General features: G+C 51.2%; 1 protein-coding gene across 3 annotated transcripts; it reads left to right on the forward strand.

Moving 5' to 3' along the window:
• Nucleotides 1-1,145: 1,145 nt before the first annotated feature.
• KCNG4 (potassium voltage-gated channel modifier subfamily G member 4) lies at nt 1,146-21,229 on the forward strand. 3 transcript variants are annotated; one of them, XM_082367673.1, is made up of 3 exons: nt 1,146-3,240; nt 4,341-5,100; nt 15,176-21,229. In XM_082367673.1, coding segments are annotated over exons 1-3 (1,533 nt in total). In that variant the 5' UTR covers nt 1,146-3,238; the 3' UTR covers nt 15,947-21,229. The 3 variants fall into 3 exon arrangements, with proteins under 3 accessions (XP_082223799.1, XP_082223798.1, XP_082223797.1); XM_082367672.1 differs by having other exon boundaries at nt 1,146-2,654; nt 3,034-5,100; XM_082367671.1 differs by having other exon boundaries at nt 1,146-5,100.
• The last annotated feature ends 1,052 nt before the right edge of the window (nt 21,230-22,281 follow it).

Here is a 22,281-nt window from a genome sequence, read left to right on the forward strand (position 1 = left end):
TTCGTGGTCACAGGCCATCCCTTTATCAGAAAAATGTGGCAGGTGGCAGTCTTTCAGAAGAGAACGAGGATGGGCCGGCTTAGGCTGTCCTGTATCCCAGACTTAGAAGAGGCTAGAAAGGGATGGGGCCCTGGCTACATTCTCTGATTAGCTGAGGTCAAGTGTACACAATGGGGGAAATATCGTGGGCAGGAAGGCAGTGGCATTAAGTTAAAAGGGGATTAGGACTTTACCAAGCCCTGTGGAAGGACTCAGTTGAATGCCCTGGGCCAGGACACCAGGCTAAAGTCATAGGACCTATGCCTGGACAAAGTGACAGCGCTGATAGAAGGCACTGAGGCTGTGGAAAGCGCACCGGCCTGCCATTGGCTGGCCCCGCGAGCTCAGACTCTTTCCTCCCTTTTCTGGGTCTCTTGTGGGTGACTTGTTGAGATAATAATCACAGTAACAGCAAGCGTTTAAATGGGACTTGCTTGGCCCCAGACACTCTTCTTCTTCTTGCTTGCCTTATAAATGTAAATTGACATGTTCAATACCCATAACAAACCAATAGGTAGGTTCTATCATCTTTATTTCACAGATGAGGAAATCGAGGCACAGAGAGGTTAAGAAACTTGCTGAAGGTCACCCAGCAGGGACGTGGTAAATTCTTGATTGGAACCCATGCACTCCAGATCCAAAGAGAACTGAGAGGTAGGGGAACAGGTTGGGGGAGATTTGGCCAGAGATGTTAAATCGAGATAAGTAATAAAGAGCTGGGGGAGGTGGGGAGACAGAGAGAGAGAGAGGAGGGGAAAAAGCCAGCAGGAGCTGGAAAGGTGATTTTGGTATCTCGTGTATGAGAGGTGCTGGAGCAGCTGTGAGGTCTGAGAGAGCTGGGGAGTCAGGTGAAGGGGGCAGAGCGTCTCCATCACTAACAGGCGCCCTGGGGTCTCTCGGAGTGGGCGGAGTGTGGTGACTGCGCCTTGCGGGGCCACAGCCATTATTTGGGTTACACTTATAGACGCACTATGGGAAACCGATCTGATTGAAGCTGCCATGGTGAGGCAGAATCTCATCCCTCCTTGCCCTCTTCTTTGTCACCGCCCCCCCGCCGCCGCCCCATTCCAGCCCCCTTGATCATTTGTGCAGAACCCTCAGGTTTCAGGCAATACCCTTTGAAAAGTGCTACCCTAGACCGGCTCCATTCCATCAGCTCCTCTCCTCCTGCCTGGATTCCTCCCACTGCCCGGGCTGCAGAAAGCCCACGGAGGTCCCCCCGCTCCTGCCACTCGCCTCCAGGTAGCTTCGGAAGACTCAAGCTTGGACTTCCTCACTTCCAGATCCTTGCACCAGAACCCGAAGTCTCTGTTAAGTGCACATTCCAACCAGCAAGGTGACTTGAGCAAGCCTCTTCCCTAGACCTCCAGGCCTCATCTGCAAAATGGAGCTGATAATAATGACCCCATTTTGGAAGCCAAGAGATTGGGCCTCAGAACCTCTTAAGAAAATCAGAAAGAGCCAATGAACACTGAGCGCCTACTTGAGAAGATGCTTTTGCAATTTTAGCCATCACCGCTTCCACTGTCCTCATTGGACGGGGCAGAAAACTGAGGCCCAGAGAGGTGAAGTGACTGCCCAAGGACACACAGCAAGGCAGTGCGGAGCTGAAGCCAGGACGCAGGCCCTAGAACTGGGCCTCTTCCTCTTTATCCCGACCATGCTGTCAAACCCACAGAAGGAGGCTGCCCTGTGCCTTCTGGCGTGACTCTCCCCAAACCCCCTCTCCTTCTCATATATTTTACAAACAAGGAAACTGAGGCTCAGAGGCACAAAGTCACCTGTCCAAGGCCACCCATCCACTTACATGGGAGCCAGAGATCGAGGTGTGTACGACTCCAAGCTCACACGCCTTGCCGGTCCATCACGCAGCCTCTGGGACTCCCACCCAGCGCTCGGATGCTGGGTTTCTCTGCACCTGTCCCAGGCCTGGGCTAGTTAAAAGCAGTTCCTCCTGCATCCTCAACCTGAGCACCCCCCCATCATCAGCACATCCCGAGGAGCTTCCGGGGTGCCACGGACAGGTAGCTGCAGATGCCCCAGCCCTAAGTTGCCCTCCGCTCCTTCCGAGTTTTGCTCCTCCTTGGAAGGGAGGGCGGACAGCTGTCCTTGCCTTCCAGGCGGTTGGCAGAGCAGCGGCTGCTCCTGCCTGCTGCCTGGCTGATGGAGAGATTATTTCTAAGCCCTTCCCATCCCCCCACCCCCTCCTCTTGCAGGACCACGCTGGCTTTCCCGGTGGGACTTAGAGTGCAGAGTCCACCGCTGAAGCAGGACAGCTGGCCCGGCTCCCTCCCAGCACGAACCCCTCAGACCCTCACCTCTCATGGGGAAAAGGGATTCTGGGAAAGGGGACTGGAAAAAAACCCACCCCACTCCTCCTGGGCTTTTCTGCAGCTGCTGGAGAGAGAGCTGCAGCATGAACGGACTTCTGGTTTCTGAAGGAGGCAAGGAAAGGAAGGTTGAAAACTAACTCTGCCAGAAACTGCTGTGTTCGGGCTTTCTCTTTTCTCCCCCTTCATCTTCACCACAAACCTGTCTCTTCCCTGGGCATCGAGACATGGGCTCCCCTTGCCCGGCAGAGAAACAGCTGGAAAGAGGCTCCCTGAGACAGGAGGGTGAGTTAAACTTCGGGGGAAGAAGTTAGTGTTTGCTGCAGTGGCGGGGGGCGCGGATTGCAGGGTGCCCTTAAACGTCCTTTGTCAAAGCACTGTTTTGAGTGAACACCTTTCCCACGCTCTGGAAGGTTTGTGTGCTGGCTATTTCTGGGGGGCAGTGGGTTACAAAGTAGGGTTTGTGCAGTGAATTCAGAAAGAGCAGTTTGGGGGGTTCTAGAAAGAGCCCCCGGCTGGGAGACAGAGTCCCTGGTTGCATTGGGACTCGCTGTGTGACCTTGGATGAGTCACTTCAGCTCTCTGGCTCTGCGTCTTTTCACTTGGAAAACAAGAACGCTTGGGAAGCGGCTCCCCTGATTTCAAAATACTCTTCTTTCTGCAGGCTGCTCATCGTTCTCTGGCCGTACATTGTAAACGAAGTAATGCACGCAGAATAACAGACTATTGTGTGGTGAGCAAGTGTGAAATGCATCGGCTGTGATTCAACTCTTCGCTGTCTGCTGGAACCCAACTGGCTCTGAAATTGAGAGGAACTTTTATTTCCATTCAGCTGCTGAGTTTTTCTCTTGATTGGAGTGCATCTTGGAATGTAAGGTTATGGATGCTTTGGAAACAGCTCTGGCTAGAATGAATAGCACAGGAAACAGTTGTGGGAGGCTGAGGATGAGAAATATTGTGGCGATGATTTTTTTTAATGCATGGGCTAAATCTAAAACATTTCCTGTAAGTCAAGCATCCCAAATAGGTCTGAAATGGAGAGAGCATTAGAGGCCCCTTCATTTCACAGATAACAAGACCGAAGCCCAGAGAGGGGGAGTAACTGACTCAAGGTCACACAGCAAGGTGGCTGAGGCAAGCACCCAATGAACACGGAGGAGTGCTCTCATTGATAGCAAAGTCCTCTAAGTGGGAAAGCAAATAAGAGGGCTCAGGTGATCGTTGTGGAGCTTCTCCTGGGAGTCCGACGCTGTGCCACATACAGTTCCTTGTTACTTAACTTTTCTGGGCCTCAATTTCCTCATCTGTAGAGTGGATGTACTAATGTCTACCTCATGGGGTTGTTGAGATGAGTTAACATAGGAGAGGCATGTGGGTCAGTGCCTGGCATGTCAGAAGCATCTAGAAGTGTTCTTAATATACACTTCACGTGTATTACTGCACATAACCCTCACTGTGCCCAGTGGGGTGGGTACTCAAACTACCGCAGCTGTGCAGATGAAGCAAAGGGCTCAGAGAGGCTGAGAAACCTACCTGGGGTGGCAGTCCGTAAGGGATCGCAACCTGGCAGTGAACTTGACAAAGTTTTACCCTAAGCTCTATTTTCAACAACTGTACTTTGCAAAGTTGGGACAAGTCTTGTCATTGCCATAACAATGCTGAGATCAGAGAGGTTAAGCTACATGCCCAAGACCACACAGCCTGAAAGTGACACAGCTGTTCCAGGGAGATTCTTCTGAGATATAAATAAATGCTCCATCAGGGAAGGGATGTCATCATCATCTCTTTTTGTTCACTGAGATCCCGAGCGCATAGTAGGTGCTCAGTAAATCTGTGTTGGATGGAAGATTAAAAGGATAAATGATGCAGATGCAGTTGCAGGAAAGCAGACATGAGGAGATACTGTCTAGGACTCTGCCCTGAGACTGATGTCTCCCCCGTTCTCTTGCTCTTGTCCCTTTCGGGCGCCAGGACGTCTTCGGTGATAGCCATGCCTTCCAGAGACAGGGGCCTGCATCCCGGCCACCATCACCTCGGCTCCTGCGGCCCTTTGAGTCAGTTCTTGCCACGCCCCGTGGAGCCCCCGCCCATCAAGGGCATTTACTACCGCAGGGCCCGGAAGCTGGGAGCGCAGGCCGCCTCCTGGACGGCGGACCTGAAGAAGGAGATGCTGGTCAACGTAGGGGGCAAGCGGTACCTCCTTCCGTGGAGCACGCTGGACGAGTTTCCACTGAGCCGCCTGAGCAAACTCCGCTTCTGCCGGAGCCACGAGGAGATCGCGCAGCTCTGCGACGATTACGACGAGGGTAACCAAGAGTTCTTCTTTGACCGGAGCCCCAGCGCTTTCGGGGTGATCGTGAGCTTCCTGGCGGCAGGCAAGCTGGTCCTCCTCCAGGAGATGTGTGTGCTGTCCTTCCAGGAGGAGCTGACCTACTGGGGGATCGAAGAAGCCAATCTGGAGACGTGCTGCCTGCAGACACTGCTGAGGAAGCTGGACGAGGTGGCAGAGCTGCGCACGGAGGAGACGCTGCAGCGTCGGGCAGCCGGCCGCCCCGCCGTGCACACGTCCCGCGGGGCGCTCTTCAGGAACCGGCTGCGGGAGATGGTGGAGAACCCGCAGTCGGGGCTCCCCGGGAAGGTCTTTGCTTGTCTGTCCATCCTCTTCGTGGCCACCATGGCCGTCAGCCTGTGCGTTAGCACCATGCCGGACCTGAGGGCGGAGGAGGGCAAGGTGAGTGTTCCATCTCTCTACCGGGCGTGGTGCCCGGGACCCGCGGCACTGAGGGCCCACGAAAACGTTTAATGTCGTTGCAAACAACAAGGAAAGAGGGACTTCCCTGGCGATCCAGTGGTTAAGACGCTGCCCTTCCAATGCAGGGGGTGTGGGTTCGATCCCTGGTCAGGGAACTAAGATCCCACACTCCACACAACCGAAAAAGAAAGAAATATGATCCAGTGTGAATTGTGCTCATTTTCAGACCAATGCAGTGGTAAAAGATAGTTTTATACATTTTTTTTTTTTGAAGAAGGAAGCACATAAAGGGCACCCGTGAAAGTCATCAGGGGCCCTGCCTCTGATAGAGAGCGCCAGGCATTGACAAAGCCACCGTGGTCTTAGTGGGCTGAGCTGGCCCAGCCCGGCCTCTCCTGGCTCTGTGACCACTGGCGAATTGCTCCACCTCTCTGAGCCTCAGTTTCCTCTTCTGTAAGACAGCTGACATCACTATGAAGGTGTACACAGTCCGTGCACCCATCGCATGTTAACTGAGCAGCTACTCTGTGCCAGGCACTAGACCAGGACCAGATTCCCTACCTCCTTAAGCCAACCTTCTCGTGGGCATCTCAGCTCCATTTGTCAGATGAATAAACTGAGGTTCAGGGCACTTAGCTTCCTTGGAGTAACCGAGTGAAGAGGCCGATGATGGCAGAGACTCTCGGCCCTTGTTCCCGAGCCTCCCAATCAGTCCCACTGGATGGGGAGCTCACAGATGAGTTGATGTGGAACTGACCCTGCCCCAGGAGGCCAGAGCAGAAACGTTTGCTTGCCCACTCCTGCCCTCTCTGTCCGGGAAGCTGTGGGAGACCGCCCACACCCCCCAGGGGGCCGGATGGTCTGAGAAATGAGATAAGAATCTAACATTTTGTTGGGAAGGTTATTGGAGAGCTTCAAACTGAGAACTGGCTTGTTTCCTAAGTCAAATGTTGCTCTATAGTCCTCCATGGCTCCCCAACACCTAACTTATGGAGCTTACGTTACAGCAGAGAGAGAGCCGATAAATAAAACATATACATAAGGCAGTGCAGGCTGTATATGGTTTATAACTGGTATCAGTTGACCTAAGTTCCCTTCTCTTAAACATATATCCCAGGGAGGATCAGAGAACTTTCCAGATAGAGAGGACTTAGGTGGAGAACCAGCCATTGCTTCACACCCGGAGTAGGCTCTCAATAAATGTTTGCTGACTAAAATGTATCTTGTTCAACCTATTAGTATTTTGTCCTAAAGAAAACCACCCAAAGTATTTCGACTTTCAAACAGCTTTTTTCCCCATAGAGAGGGCTATAGCTCTAATTGTAGGCATTTTTTTTCATTCTTTAGCACGAAATCATGTAATTTAATAGCCTGCTTGTTCACAGAAATATTTACATGTGGACGCTGCAGTAAAAAGATTAGGACAAAGTAAGGGGCCTCCGTCCCCTGTCCCCTTAAGGGTGCCCTTGATCCCCTTTGCTGAGGAAGGACCCCTGGATTTTTCACAAGCCTGTTCCTCTTAGGGATGGATTTTCAGGGAGCCAGGATTTAGACTGTGCAGAGGGACAAGCTCTTTTCAAAGCCTAATGCTTTGAAAATTACCCAGGGTATGAACACAGGTTGGTGTGACAGGGACTTGGAAAATTAAATCAGAGGTGGGTAAGAAGCCCGCAGAACCGGGGAATCAGGCAGTCATTTCTCCTCGTGGGACGAGGGAGGTGATGCCCCCGGTCCAGTGGCAACCTCTGTGCAACTGTGAAGCCACCCCTGGGTGTTCTGCCCGGAGAGGGGCTGGGAGATGCAGCCCTCCAAAAAATTGTGTGTCTATTTTGATGGTAATTGAGAGAGCCTGGAGGCTGAGGACCAGGTGGGCTTTGTTCTTTCAAACTGCGCCCTTACATTTACATAAAAAGACGATGTTCTTTCCCGGCCACACGTGCCTGGTATTTTGTATTTATCAGTCTGAAAGCAGCGATTCAGCACCAACTGCAAAGCTGGGCAGCTACTTCTGGGGACAGGAAGTGCCCAAGAGGCGTGAGGGTTCAAGTCATCCTGAGGGGTTGTGACTTGCAGAACACCTCCATCAGACGCGGAAGAGGTGGCACGCAGGGCTGGAGAATTAGCACACCTGTGAAGAAAGTATTTTGCTTGCCCTTAATTCTTCTAGCTTCTTACGGCAACATCCCTTGAGTAAACTTGGCAGTTGGGGTGCAAGGTCTGTGCCTGAGATTACAAATTAAAATGGAGGAGGCAGGAGGCATTGTGGACAGGAAAGACCAAGCCAAGTGCCTAAGCACCTCCAGAAGCATTCAGACTCTGCTGGGTTCCCTGGGGGAGCTCAGCCCAGAAGGGATGAGAGAACTGATGCTTATTAAGTGCCCTTTAGGAGGCTGGCATTTGACAGGATGGACTTAATCCTTGTAACAGCTTTGGGAAGTGAATACCACTTCTACTCCCATTTTACAGATGAGGAAACTGAGGCTCAGGGAAGTTTTTTTATCACTTTCCTAAGCTCAAAGTTAGTAAGTGGCAGAGCCAAGATTTGAGCTCACCTCTGCCTGGCTCTAAAACCTGACCCCTTGCACCCCTTCTTCCAATGCTCGGCCCTCTACCTGTAGGCTAGACCCTCAGCCTCAGTGGCACTTAGCATTTCTAAGGCATCTGGACTTTGTGAAGTGCTTCTCTGTCTAGGATAATGGTTCTGAGTGCCGACACTCTGGGTTTGAATCTTGGCCTCACCCCTCATGAACTCAATGATCTCAGAAAAGTCACTTAACTTCTTTGAGCCTCTGTTTCCTTACCTGTAAAATGGGGATGCTATTAGCCCTTTCCTCAGGGGGTTATGGTGAGGATTAAAAGAGTAATTCGTGTAAAGTGATTGGAACAAAGCCGACACACAGGAAGTGCTCAAAAAATGTTAGTCATCATCATTATTCACTTATCAGGTACTAGTTAACAGGAAGTCACCACATTTACCCTTTTATTCATTCATCAACAGTCACTGAGTGCCTACTAAGTCTATTCTTCTAGATGCTGCAGATAAGACAAATTTCTCACTTTCTTGGAGCTTATATCATGAGCATCCCAGCTCCATTTTTTAAATTGAGGTGGAATTCACATAACATAAAATTAACCATCTTAGAGTGAACAATTCAGTGGCATTTAGCATGTTCTTAAGGTTGTGCAGCCAACACCCCTATCGAGTTCCAGTACATTTCCAAAAGAAAACCCTGGACCAATCAGGCAGCCGCTCCCCACCCCCACCCTCAGCCCCTGGCAACCACCAGTCTGCTTTCCGTCTCTGCGTCCCTATTCCAGACACTTCATATAATGGAATCATACAATATGTGGCCTTTTGTTTCTGGCTTCATTCACTCCACATAACGTGTTCAACGTTCATCTGTGTTGTAGCCTATGTCAGTACTACATTCCTTTTTAGGGCTGAGTAATATTCCACTGTCTGTAAATGCCACAATGTGTTTATCCATCCATCCAGTGGTGGATTCATCAGGTTCTTTGCTTCCCTCCGCCCGGGTCCTCTGCCAGGGCTGTCACCCCTGCCATTTAGCCCTAGCGCCCTTTCCTTGTAGCCCTTGCCTGGCCTCTCTGCTGGTCAGAGCACCTTGTCCCCCCTCTGGGGGAGTCAGAAGGTCACCAGGCAGCTACAGCTGAACACATGGTCCTTTTCTCTTGAACTTTTTCTTCCTCCTTACTGCTGCTACCTGGCTCTGCCCTCGGACGAGTCACTCTGTTTCTCTGTGCCTCTATTTCCTCACCTATAAATGAGGATAATGACAGCACCTGCTCAGAGGGAGGCAACAGGACTGATGGTTTATTTATGATGTGCCGGCACAGAGCTAGCAGTGGCAATTTTTACCCAGCTTTGGGATTCACTCATGCCCCTCCCGCCTGCACATCTGCTTTGTTCCTCAAACTCTCTCCCAGGTCCGTGGGACCCCTGGGGACAAGCACAGGCACATGCTCTCACATCGCCTCCTGTTCTAGCTTCTACTTCTGCCCAGAGGTTTGCTTCGGACTTCGGGGATGTTGCGAAGGGACACACTCTGGATCGCATCTGTGCAAAGTGCACTGGATGGGAGCAGAGCCTCGGTGCGGTTGGGGGTGGGATGGCGGGGCTCTGCTTCCCCCACCCCCTTGTGCCCTGTGCTGTGCTTTCCGCGTCTCGCTGGGATGGGGAAGGAAGGAAGGCACAGAGAGATTTTTTTTTTTTACAGAGAGACTTTTAAAGACCAGGTGGAACCACTGGGGGCCCTTGATGGAACAATTCCCTCCTGGTGCGGGTGCAGCTCACCTTTGGGGCTGCAATTCCCTCCCACTCCTCCCCGCCTTTGATAGAAAGTCTCGTGCTGAAGCCAGTGTCTCCTCCTACCTGGCCCTTTCTTGGATCATGGATCAGCTCCATAGAGAACTGCCCGCTCTGTAGCTTCTCTGTGTTCAGTGACATTTGGTAATGGCTTTATGGAATTCTTCTTAACCTGTTTTGGGAGTTTGTGGCGGGGGGGGGTGGGGTTCCCTGCCCCCTGCTGAGTCTCCCTATATCCCAGCCAACAAGCACTGTTCCCCATTTCCTGGATGGGCCCCCCTTTCCTGAGTATACATACTTCATGCTGTCCCTCCTGCCTCACCATGCTGCCCTGGTCTCTGTGCGCCCAATTCCTAGCCCCCCCCTCAGAGCCCCCATGTGCCAGGGTTGGGGAGTTTGGGCGGCTAGGAAGAGGGAGCCAAGGGTAGGGGCATGGCTGGGGAGGAGGGACGGCGGCTCAAGGTGAGGGGGACAAGGGAGAGGACCGTGGAAGGGGCCTGAAGGAGGGGAGGATGGCAGAGAGACCTGGCTCTCGGGGAGAGGCGTGAGTCAGCACCACCAGGCACCGGGAGGGGGAGGACCGCGGCCAGCGCCAGAGGCACAAATGATGGATTTCACAGCCAGGAGGAAGGAAAGGGAGGGAGGTGGGTGGAACTGCTGAATGGGGCAGTGGGACCAGCACTGAGGTAAGCGGGTAAGACGTGGCCGATTCTGGCCTCATTCCCAAAGAGGGAGGTGGCAGGCATTGCTGTGAGAGAGACAGAGGGTGCAAGGGAGACTCCAAGGTCAAGACTTTGGCCCCGAGTCCCTCCCAGATGGAACTTCTAGAACTGGCCCTCGCTGCACCTGCAGCCCATCTGCTGGACAGCCTGTCCGGATGGACCCTCAGGGACAATGGCTTTGTCCTCAGAGAGCCCTGGGCTCCCTCTGACCCCAGAGCCCTTCAGAGCAGCTCTGCTTTGGAGCTTCAGGAAAGGATGGGGCAAGGCTGTGGACCTCACTCCCTGCCTCACCCAGACTGACTTGGCCACTCAGACTCAAACTCGAGTTTCTTTTTTATTAAGATATAATTCATACCCTCAAATTCAAGTGCACAAATCAGTGATTTTTAGTATACAGTAATGCAACCATCCCCACTAATTCCATAACATTTTCATCACCCTAAAAAGCAACACTGCACAAACTTCCAATTATTCCCCATCCCCCACCCCCATCCCACCAGCCCCAGGCAACTGCGAACATACTTTCTATCTTCATGAATTTGCCTTTTCTGGGCATTTTATAGATATGGAATCATACAATATATGGTCTTTATGTTGGCTTCTTTCACTGAGCATAAGGTTTTCAAGGCTCATCTGCTTTGTAGCACGTGTCAGGACTTCCTTTTTACAGCTGAATAATATTCCATCATATGGAGAGATCATATTTTGTTTATTCATTCATCCGTTGATGGGCATTTAGCTTGTTTCCAATTGTTGGCTGTTATCAATCACACTGCTGTGGACCTTCATGGACAAGTTTTTGTGTGGATGTGTGCTTTCAGTTCCTTCGGGTATATACCTAGGAGCGGAATTGCTTGGTCATATAGCAAATGTATGTTTAAGTTTTCTGAGGGACTGCCCACCTGTTTTCCACAGCGGCTATACCACTTTACATTCCCACCAGCAATGTCTGGGAGGTTCCAATTTCTCCACATCCTCACCAACACTTGTTTTTCTTATTGTTGGTTTACTATATCATATTAGTTTCAGGTATACAACAGAGTGATTCGATATTTTTGTATCTTATACTCTATTTAAAGATATTATAAAATACTGGCTGTATTCCCTGTGCTGTACGTTACATCCTTGTATCTTATTTATTCTATACCTAGTAGTCTGTACCACTTAATCCCCTTTTCCTAACACTTATTTTTTGTCCTTATAATCACAGCCATCCTAGTGAGTGTGGAGCGGTATCTCACTGTGGTGTTGATTTCCAACTCTGATTTAAAAAATAAAAATAAAAACTTTCCCGGATGGAAAATTTGGGGCATTTACAAAGTAAATAGAATAATCTAATGATCCTCCAGTAAGTACCCAAGTCTCAGCTTTCATGATGGTCCACAGTCTGCCATTCTGGTTCTCTCTCTCTCTCCACCCCCTCCCACCCCCAATCATTTAGCACAATGCTCATTCATTTTATTTTTATTTTACAGTTTTATGGGTGAAATTTACATACACCGAAATGCACAAGTCTTAGCTGTCCAATGTAACAAATGGGGCACACCCACAGCCCTGTTTAATATGGAATATTCCCATCACCCCAGAATGTCCTTTCAGGTCCGTTTGTGGTCTTCCCAACCCCATCCAGAGGCAGCCACTTTTTTGGTGATTCTGTCCACCTCAGGTGAGTTTTGCCCGCTCTTGGACTTCACCTGGATGGAAACATCACCCCACATCCGTCTGTGACATTCGTCCATGCTCTCACGGCGTTCACCCCTCCGGCCTTCCTGGGGCTGGTCATGTTCCTCTGCATTGCAGGAAGGAATCAGAGCACGCCTCATTTGTGGTGACAAGCCCCCCAGGGGGGCGACCAAGCATCTCGGTTTGCCCAGGACTGAGGGGAAGTTCTGGTGACCTGGGACTGTCTGTTGCCCAACCTGGAAAGTTCTGGGCAAACCAGGATGAGTCGTTCATCCTACCTACAGAATACAACCAGAAACTCCCTCAGAGAGAGAGTGACTTTTTTCTTTCCTTCCATTCTAGTTTTCTTCAAATATTGCCTGGCCTGGGAATTCTTTTCTCAGCTCGAACCCCATAAACCCCTGCCATTCCAATGCCGGCCGCTAACAGGGCACTTCTCTGAGGACCAGTGCTGGGAGGTTGGTTTAGGATGAAAAGCGGAGCAGCAATGCAGGGGGTGACTCGGCAGAGCCCTTGTTGCCGGGCAGGGAGGTGGCCAGTGGGAGGTGGGTGGTGCGTACCTGGAACATCCAAAAGCCAGCACCAGAGGCAAAGGGAGGAAGGACCCAAAGAGCCTCCTCTGCCTCCCAGGAGTCACCTTACTGAGCTATTGGGTCGCTGGTCTGGGAAGACTATTCCCAGGCCCCACAAGGCTCTTACACCAAAGAAAAAACTCCCAGAATGTCAGTGATGAAAGAGGACTTATCGAGAGAATCTGGCCCAGAGGCTGAAAAACTTCCAGGTGCCTCTGAGTCAACAGGAGGCCTTGCCAAAATGCAGATTCCTGGGCCTCACTCCAGGGCTTTGATTTTGTGATGGGGGCCCCAGAATCCACATTTGTAACAAGCACTCTGGGGCACTCTGATGCAGGGCTTATGAATCAGCTTTGAGAAATACTGATTCTGTTCCACCCTCTTCATCAGAAACTAAAGCACAGAGAGCAGCAGTGACTACGGAAAAGTCACACAGCAAGTTTGCAGCAGGACTGGGGAATCAGGATCCAAAACTCCTGAGCCTTCCAGAATCCTGAAGCAAACCCCAGGCAGTCATGGCAAAGACCTCTAGTGTGTTGGAGAATTTCCTCAGCCTCCTGTAAAATCCAGGATAGGAGAAGGATAGTTACCCTTAAACAGACCAGGCAGGCTATGTCTGCAACCAGTGAATCATCTCAAACGGGTAGTTACAATGTTTCATGTATCTGCAGATGCAGCAGCCTGCTAACTTCTTTACCTGAGTCATTTCCGTTTGTCTCAACCCTCCCGAGGCAGAGAACCAAGGGAGAGAGCTACCCAGCACTGCACCGGCAAATAGAGATCAGGACGGTCCAGCCTGTTTCTTTCTTCAAAGGCCAGACAAAAAGAATATTTCAGTTTAGTATTCCTGTGAGCCCAGGCACTGGAAATAATTTCTTTTTCCACGTCAGAGGTTTTTAATCCAAAGAAAACTGTGCTTGTCAACATCTTGCTTTTCACTCAATCAACTGGCTTTGGTCATTGGTTCACTCATCCGTCATAGATACAGATGATAGAGATATAGACACAGATGGAGACAATATAGAGATAGGTGCAGATAGAGATGAAGATGTAGATGTAATATTTAGAGTCAGGTTCTCAACTCTAGCTCCACATGAGAATCGTTGATGGGGCTTCTGGAAAATTCTACCGCTCAGGCTAAAACCTAGATCAAGTAAATTAGAATCTCTGGCATCCCGACCTGGACATCAGGATTTTTCAAAGCCCCCCCCCAGGTGACTGTAACACGTGCAGTCAAGGCTGAGAACCACTGCACTAGACCAGAGCTTCTCCAACCTTATTGTGCACACAAATCATTGTTAAAATGCAGATTCTGGCTCCGCAGGGATGCCGTGGAGCCCAAGATTGCGTGTTTCTAACAAGCTCCCAGGGGAGTCTGATGCTCTAGGGTCCAGGGCACACTTTGAGTAGCAGAGGGGCTAGCGGAAGTCTCTGTTGGGGGCAGGGGCAGGGGTGTGAATGACACAGTGAGGAACCCACTGGAGCCCCACCTGGCTGGGATCTCAGGAGGGAAATAGTTGCAATCTGCATCATAGGGTTGCCGGTGTCCTCTCGGCCTGCCCCAGGCTCCAAGCCCCCAGAAACCACGTCTGCTTCTCTAGTCCTTTACCTCCGGAGTCTAGCATGGGACCTGGCACAAGGTGAGTCCTCCATGCAATTTTGTTGGATGAATGAATGAGGGATGGCGGGCAAAGTGGTTACAAAACAGCGCAGAATCTCTGGGAGACCATCTACTATGAATGTGAGCTCAGGCAAGTTATCTCAGTGCTCGGGACCATTTCCTGGGCCATAAATGAAGCCGGGCTGCCTGCTCATGGCATCACTGTGGGGCTTAAGTGACAGCACCAGAGCAGTGCCTGGTACCCAAGAGGTGCTTATGTCATAAAGGAGAAACTTGGCTCCTCTAACCAAGAGGCCTCACGATAGAACAGCTTTCAACACAATAGAAGCTGGTTACTCTCATAAAGAGGGACCGAGGCGAGTGGGCAGCTCTCATTCTGACACCCAGATTTTTCCCACCATGATGCTCATCCTTCCCAGGGCGTTGGTCCGATCTGCTGGTTCTCAGCTGGGGTGCAGGGCCGTCTGGGTTGTCCTGGCTCACAGGAAGGGGAGAAAGAGTGTGCAGGAACTCACGCCAACACTAAGCTCCTGGAACTGGAGGTAGCTTTCATCACCTCTGTTTATATTCTGTGGGTGGGGGCTTGGTTATGTGGCCATGCTTAGCTGCAAGGGAGGCTGGAAAAGTGGTCTCTGATCTAGCTGACTGGCCATGCGCACAGCCACTACTTGAGAACTATGTAAAAAGGGGGTTTTGGCAGATGACTAAGAGTCTACGACAGGGCTCAATCGATGTATAGATAAATGATAGATAGATAGATAGATAATATATAGAATATAGAGACCATATACTATACAAAGAATATATATAGAATATATATTTAATGTTTAATATAAGCTATACTTAATATATCAGTATATTGTGATATGTATTATATAATATATATTACAGTAATATATTATGGTGTGTATTATAAATATTAATATATTATATATTAGTACGTGTTCATATATTAATATATATTTAATATATAAAATATAGAGAGAATATATCTTTAGTACAGAGACTCTGCATATGGAATCGATATCGGTATCATTACAGATCGACGGCATTGCTTTTCAGTGTGCTTATTTCGCCATTTCCCACGCTGCTGCCCGGCCCCTCCCTACCCTGCGTTTTGTCGCCTCTCCAGGGGGAGTGCTCGCGTAAGTGCTACTCCATTTTCATCGTGGAGACCGTCTGCGTGGCCTGGTTTTCCCTGGAGTTCTGCTTGAGGTTTGTCCAGGCCCAGAACAAGTGCCAGTTCTTCCAAGGGCCCCTGAACATCATCGACATCCTGGCCCTCTCCCCCTACTACGTGTCGCTCGCGGTGTCCGACGAGCCCCAGGCGGACGGCGCGAGGCCGAGGCGCAGCTCGTACCTGGAGAAGGCGGGACTGGCGCTGCGCGTGCTGCGGGCACTGCGCATTCTCTACGTGATGCGCCTCGCCCGCCACTCGCTGGGGCTGCAGACGCTGGGCCTCACCGTGCGCCGCTGCACGCGCGAGCTCGGCCTGCTCCTCCTCTTCCTCTGCGTAGCCATCACCCTCTTCGCTCCTCTGGTCTACGTGGCCGAGAATGAGTCCGGGCGAGCTCTGGAGTTCACCAGCATCCCGGCCTCCTATTGGTGGGCCGTCATCTCCATGACGACGGTGGGCTACGGAGACATGGTCCCGAGCAGCGTGCCGGGCCAGATGGTGGCGCTCAGCAGCATCCTGAGCGGCATCCTCATCATGGCCTTCCCGGCCACGTCCATCTTTCACATTTTCTCGCACTCCTACCTGGAGCTCAAGAAGGAGCAGGAGAGGCTGGAGGCTCGCTTCCGCCGCCTGCAGAACGCGGCCACGGCCAGTGAACACGAACTCTTAAACGACGTCCAAGACCTGATCCTGGAGGGCCCTGCCTTGCCCATCGCATACATGTAACTCAAAATCCCCCCTGAATATTCCAGATCTTCAGCCCATCGCCCTCGGCTTACACGAACTGGAGAACACCAGCACCTACATCATCCAGTGGTGTGTTTCTAGAGCTTGGGGGTCACTCCCAGAGCTAGGAGGGGCTTGAGGCCAAAGACGTTTGGTTGGGTGATTCTTGACCCTCCTGGCCACGACGTCCACGTCACTTGCCGTCTCCTCTCTCCCTGCCCCTCGCTGAGCACAAGCAAGTTCGCTTGCTGGGTTAGGTCTGTCTCCCTTTAATCTCGTTTCCTTCCCTGCAGAGTCTTCAACAACCCAGGCTAGGTTCCAGACACCTAGAGGACCAAGCCTACAGAATTCCATTCCTCCCCGAAGACCCTCTTTCCTGGGCCAACCCACCGCCAGGAACTGGAGGTTTCAGTCACTGCAAACCCTTCTGATCAGGTCTCTCCACCCAGCTCTACTGGGGGTTCTAGCCGGGGTCAGTTCTCCTACCGCTTACACCACCAATGGCATTTTTCTAATGCAGCTGCCTCCCCCCAGCTCTGGAAGCTCTTAGCCGAGAAGGCAGAACTGGCCTCCACGTTAAGTCCCACAGTGGGGGATGGTGGCCTTCCACCCCTCCTGACGCACTTGGGACCTGGACAGGAGCGGCACTTGTCAGCACAGCAGGTCCTCCCTGGCCACGTGGGCTCTTGGTGAGACATCGTCCAATTATCCGGTCCTTGGCCTTGGCAGAGGCTACCTCTCACAGGGCACTGCATTGTCCCTTGAGAGAACCATTCCTGCAGCTGGTTCCTCCAGCACTGCGGGGACCTCGGCTTTCCGCTCTCAGCTAAGCCACCACAGATGCAGCGTAGAAACGAGGGCAGACTTAGGATCTGCCCCTTGCCTGCTCCCCCCTCCCCCCACCCCGACCCCTTGATGCCAGAGAATAGACGTCCTTGGCTGATATTTAAATGAATTCATTTGCTCATCCATTCATTCATTAACAGACCCGGCCCTTTGCATCCAGAGTAGGAGGCAGAGGTAGGACCAAGTCATTAGCGATAAAAGCAGTGCATCCTGAGCAGAGGGGAAAGAGCGGTGCCTTCTGGGCAGTTGGCTCACGGAGGGCTTCACAGAGACACAGGAAGGGGTTGAATGCGGAGGGCTGTTCGGGCTGTTTTGGGAGATGAAGCTGGAAAGGTGGGCTGGGATGAGATGCTGTGTAGTGGACTGGGACATTTCGGTAGATGGAGAGGAGATATCGCAGATGCTGGAGAAAGGGGTGATGTGAACGGACTGCAGGTGTGAATGATCATGATGGTGGGATGGGTTGCAGGAGGACCAGCTGGGAACAGGGAACAGTCGAGCAGTTCAGGCAAGCCATGAGGGCCTGCCTCCTCCACGTCATTAATTGTACAAGGTGGTGGCAGCCCTGGAGTCTCATCTTTTGTTCCCCAGCTGAGCACACCTGGGAGAGGCCTCGATGGCACCTCCCACCAGTGATTCGGCCGTGCACAGCTGCACGCCGTCGGCTGTAAATCCGCTAAGAGCACGGGGTTGCAAATGGATGATGGAGAGAAGATCGTGGACCTGTGGATCTGATGTAGTTCACGTGTAAGCGGGTTAGCATTTCATCAGTGGGGACAACTTAACGTGCTGTTCATTCATTCCATTAGTATTTAGTGCAGGCCTACTATGTGCTGGGCACACGCCTTCCCCTGACCTCAGTGCCAGGGTCAGTGTGGCCTCGGGCTCTGGCACAGGGGGCACCCACATCAGCATCTAGCTTCAAGCTGGCCTTGATCTCGTGGGGAGCCCTCGTTCCCTTTGACTTCTCTGGGTGCCCTCCCAGCTGACAGACACCCATGTCCCCGTCCCTCTAACCCCCCAAAAGTCAGCAGGGCACCCCCCAGTCCTTCCCATGCTATTCCACCAAATAGGCGCTTTGCATAGTGGCAAGGTGGCCAGTGTCACAAGGAAAAGCCCTACCCCCTAGAAAAGCCTCCTGTGACTTTAGCCCCTCTCTGTCAGTTTCAGGCATTGGGCTAGGTCTGTGGTTTTCCAGCTGGGGTCTCACGAAGACCCTCAGGGCTGCTGTGTGAGTGGAGAGCTCTGAATCCCAAGGTGCAGCACTTGCAAATAATGATTTTTTTAAAAATGTGCAAATTTCTAGATACCCTCCCCCGTTTCAGTCACGTCCCCCACTGGGGGCGAGCTCACCCCAGATCAGGGAAGGCCTGGGACCCACATCAGGCCCCATATCGGTCCTTCTTCTTCTGATTGGAGACTTTTCTGTGCTGCGTGCCTGAGGCAATAACTCCCCACTCGGGCTCAGCCCATCCTGTGACTGGCTCCCACCCAGGCCTCTCCGTTTTCCTCTGTTTCCCGTACCAGTCATCTGAACAAAATGTGCCAGGACTAAAAGAAAAATAGGTGAGCCCATCACCAACATTATGAGGCTCTATAACGTCTCAGTACATGCCCGGTGGAAATCCTTTACCAAATTAGAAGTGGAAAATTGGAATTGATCGCTCACATGTGGGGCTTAATTAAAGGCTCTATTTTTTTCCTCCCTGCGACGTCCCGGGGGATGGGCCTCCTTGTGTTTAGCCTGGCAGAGCAGCCTTTCCTTCATGCTGATTGGGTGGGATGGGGATGACCAGCGAGTTGCTAGGCGGTCTCTTCATCCCCATTGGCTGAAAGGAGTCTTGCGATTCCCAGAAGAGCTTGTTTTTCTCGGAGGCCAATGGGCATGACTGCAGCCAAAAGTCAAAATTTTCCAGCTGAAGGCAAAAGAGCAAAGGCCCCTTTAAGCTTATTTTCATGCGGCTCCCAGAGGCAACTTTAAAATGTTGGTTCAACACCTCTCTATAGCCAGAGTTGAGCCCAAGTGAACTGAGGATGGATGGGTTAATTCTTCAACGCAATGCAAGTGGGGCTCGACCCACTGGCTCTATTTTCATAGCTTTTAGGACTGGAGAAATTGACACCTGGAAGGCCCATCAGAAGACAGCCTAAGCAAGTGGTTTCCATGAGGTGTCCATGAACGTCTGGAGATTATGTGTGTCTCAAAATGCACAGCTTTGAGAAAGGGTTCAATGATTTTATCAACCCTCAGGGAATCCATGACCCCTGAAAAAGGACAAGAAGTTAAGTAAATCAACTTCTGCATTTTAAGATGGAGAGACGAAGGCTCAGAGAGGGAAAGCCACCTACCCAAGGCCACACAGCATGTTCGTTTAGTTAGATCTGAGCAGCCTGCTTCCCAGCAGGACACTCTTTCTAGTATATTAGCTCTTAGGTTCATCTGAAACAGTGCCCAAGACCTCAAAGAAAATATTCAAGACAAGATTGTAACACTTTGCCATGCCACCCTGAACAGATTAAGGAGGGTGGTCTTGGGGTCCCTGGGTACCAACACTTAACCCTTTGTATAACATGGGCATGGAAATTGATTTCACTGGGCCTTCCTTTTCTCATTGATCCCGTGGAGAAGGTGGATGAGATGGTTGTTAAATTCCCTCCCAGCGTGGACAGTCTGGGATTCTGGAAGTTCATTGCTACAACTTATACGATGGAGAGAGAGGGGCAGGTAAGAAACAGGGAGAGAGGTGAGAAAGAAAAGCTGACCACAGTTCCTGACAATCCACAGAATTGCTCCCATAGCAAAAATCAGCAAGTAGTTCAAGTTTGAATAGGAGTTCATGAAGCTCTCTGTGCACCAGCTTCCCGCCACCTGCCTACGCATCCACCTGGGTGCCTCACCCCTGGGTGCACGGCTCTACATGCCCCCTGCCCACCTCCCTCCAGTGGCGTTAAACTCCCTCCCTCCCATTCTTCTTGTCGAAATGCTCATGATGGGCATCACTTGTTGAATGATTACTAGGCACCCCGCAATTGATTTTTTAACATTTTATTTGGGAAACATGTCAAACTGACCAAAAGTTGCAAAGAACAAAAACAGTACATAGACAACTCCAGTACGCCTTTTAAGAAACATTTGGCCCCATTTGTTTTATCGTTTGCTCTCTCTTATTTTTTTATTATCTATATAGTATGCTTTTCTGGACCATTTGAGAATAGATGACTATATCATGGCACTTTGCTTTCAGAACTTTAGAAGGTAGTAACTGGAAAGCCTATCAGAAGACCATCGGTCCAAGGATTCCCAGCCAAGAGTTTCCACAAGGGGTTTGGGAATCTCTGGAGATGACACGAAACAAAGCACGTGTACGTTATGTGCATTTCAGAGTGCAGTGTTCAATGATTTCATCAGGTTCTCAAAGGAATCTATGACTCCTCCCCCAAGTAAAAGAATAGAAGCTCTAAGGTAAACCAACTCCGTTTTAAGATGGAGAGCCCAAGGAGACCGGAAATACTTTGGTACGTAGATCCTAAGAATAAGGATATTCTCTTACAAAGCCATAATGCAGTTACCAATGTCAGCACATTTAACTTGGATGCAATATTTTAATCTAATCTACTGCCTGGTCCACTTTTGTCAGCTGACCTAATAATATCCTTTATAGACTTTCCCGTCTGGGACAGGGTCCAGCATAGGCTTGGAGGTTGCATTTCCTTGTCTTATCTCTTTAGCCTCCTGTGATCTGGATCTTTCCACAGCCTTTCTTCGACACAGATGACATGGAAATTTGGGGTGAGTATAGACCTCTCCTTATTTAGTAAAACATGCCTCATTTTGTGCCCATCCCCTCTCCTTTTGCTTAGATTGAGGCTGTGCTTTCCTGGCCACACACTATAGCCGTGAGGTTGTGTCCCTCTCAGGGTATCACACCTGGGGGCGCCATCACCGGTGACATAAAAGCCCTTTATTTGGGAGGTGACCCCAGGAAATGCTGGCAAGGGAGTGGAGAGTGAGAAAGAGAAAGAGAGCAGGAGAGTGATGGCCAGGCCCAAGGCATTCAAATAAGAAACAAAATTAACCCCTGCTCCCATGCAGGCCGGATAGAACATGCCAGATGGCCGGCAGTGCATGGACCCTTGGCACTTCGGTGAGGAGGAGAGAGGGTCCGCCTGGCAGGTGACCCCATCCCCGAGGCTCAGAGCAGGTCCTCATTCTCCAGGTGCCACGAGAAGGGGACAGTCCCTTGCCCTCCTGACCCTGCCAGCCTGGGAACCAACCGCCTGCCTCACAGATTCTCAGAGCTAAACGGTCCTTATGGTCACTGGGCCCAACCTGCCCCTTTTACGGGTGTGGACCCGGAGGCCCAGGAAGGGGACGTGATGGGGCAGGTCACACGGTCAGAGGTGGCAAAGCCAGGGCTGGCAGGCAGCACCCACAGCTCTGAGGATGCCGCTGTCCCGACCAGCCCTGTGGCTCTGGGGCCGTCCAGAGCAGCCCGGCTGAGGCTGCATGAGCCCAGCCTCCCTGGCCGCCAGCTCCAGGTGACGCGCAGAGAAGGCACATGACTTTCATAAATCACCTTTCCTGCAAGGGGGACAAAGGGAAAAAAGCATGAAATTGGGCGCCCTGAGCTAAAATTAGCCAATCTTGCTGTTCCAAAGGCTTCCATTGTACTCGGTCAATGACTGGCTTGAAATAAGATCCCCTGGGAAACTCAGCAATTTCACCTGGCGCCTTCCTAACTAAGCTTTCCGGGGCTCCCCCCCACCCCTTGCAACTCCTAGAGAAACATTAAACTGTACTAAGAAGCGATAAGCGGCTGCTCTGGTGTATTGGGGCAGGTCTAGCCTTGGGGACTGCTGGGGCTGACCTAGGGATGTCGGAGGAGGTGGGAGGGTCCCCCAGGTGATGGGTGGCAGGGGTCAGGGCTCACCAACCCCTGGGCTGTGGCCAAGTCAGAAGTTGGAAGGGCAATGGTTAGTTTCTGGGGCAGTGTTTCTTAAATGCCTGCCATGTGCCAGGCATTGTTCTGTCAGCAAGGCAGATGCTCCTGTAGACCTGCGTAGAGGGGAAGAGTGGGGTAGAGAGGATAAGTCAAGAAGGAAATAAATAGGACAAGCAGAGCCTGTGATAAGTCCTAGAAGGGAAGAGGGCAGAGTGGTGATGGGACTAACCATACGTGGCACCAGCCCTGAGGAGGTCTTCCCTGGTTCTCCCAGATGTTTGGGTTCCCCCGTAAGCAGACCCCGAGGCAAGGATTTACATGCAGGCAGTTTATCTGGGAGATGAACTGAGCCAACACTATACATTTTTAGGACACACCCACAAATATCACTTAGAAATATTTTGTTTCCAAGGACAGGAATCTCTAATCAGACTTCATTAAATAAGCAGACAAACAAAAGGAGACTTATTGGTTCTTATAACTGACAATACACAAGGAGTTCAGGTGGGGTTTAATCCACATTCTCTAGGTCTTTCTGAATGCTTC

The sequence above is a fragment of the Balaenoptera borealis genome, assembly GCF_965194805.1.
Source record: "Balaenoptera borealis genome assembly, chromosome: 19".
NCBI lineage: Eukaryota > Metazoa > Chordata > Mammalia > Artiodactyla > Balaenopteridae > Balaenoptera > Balaenoptera borealis.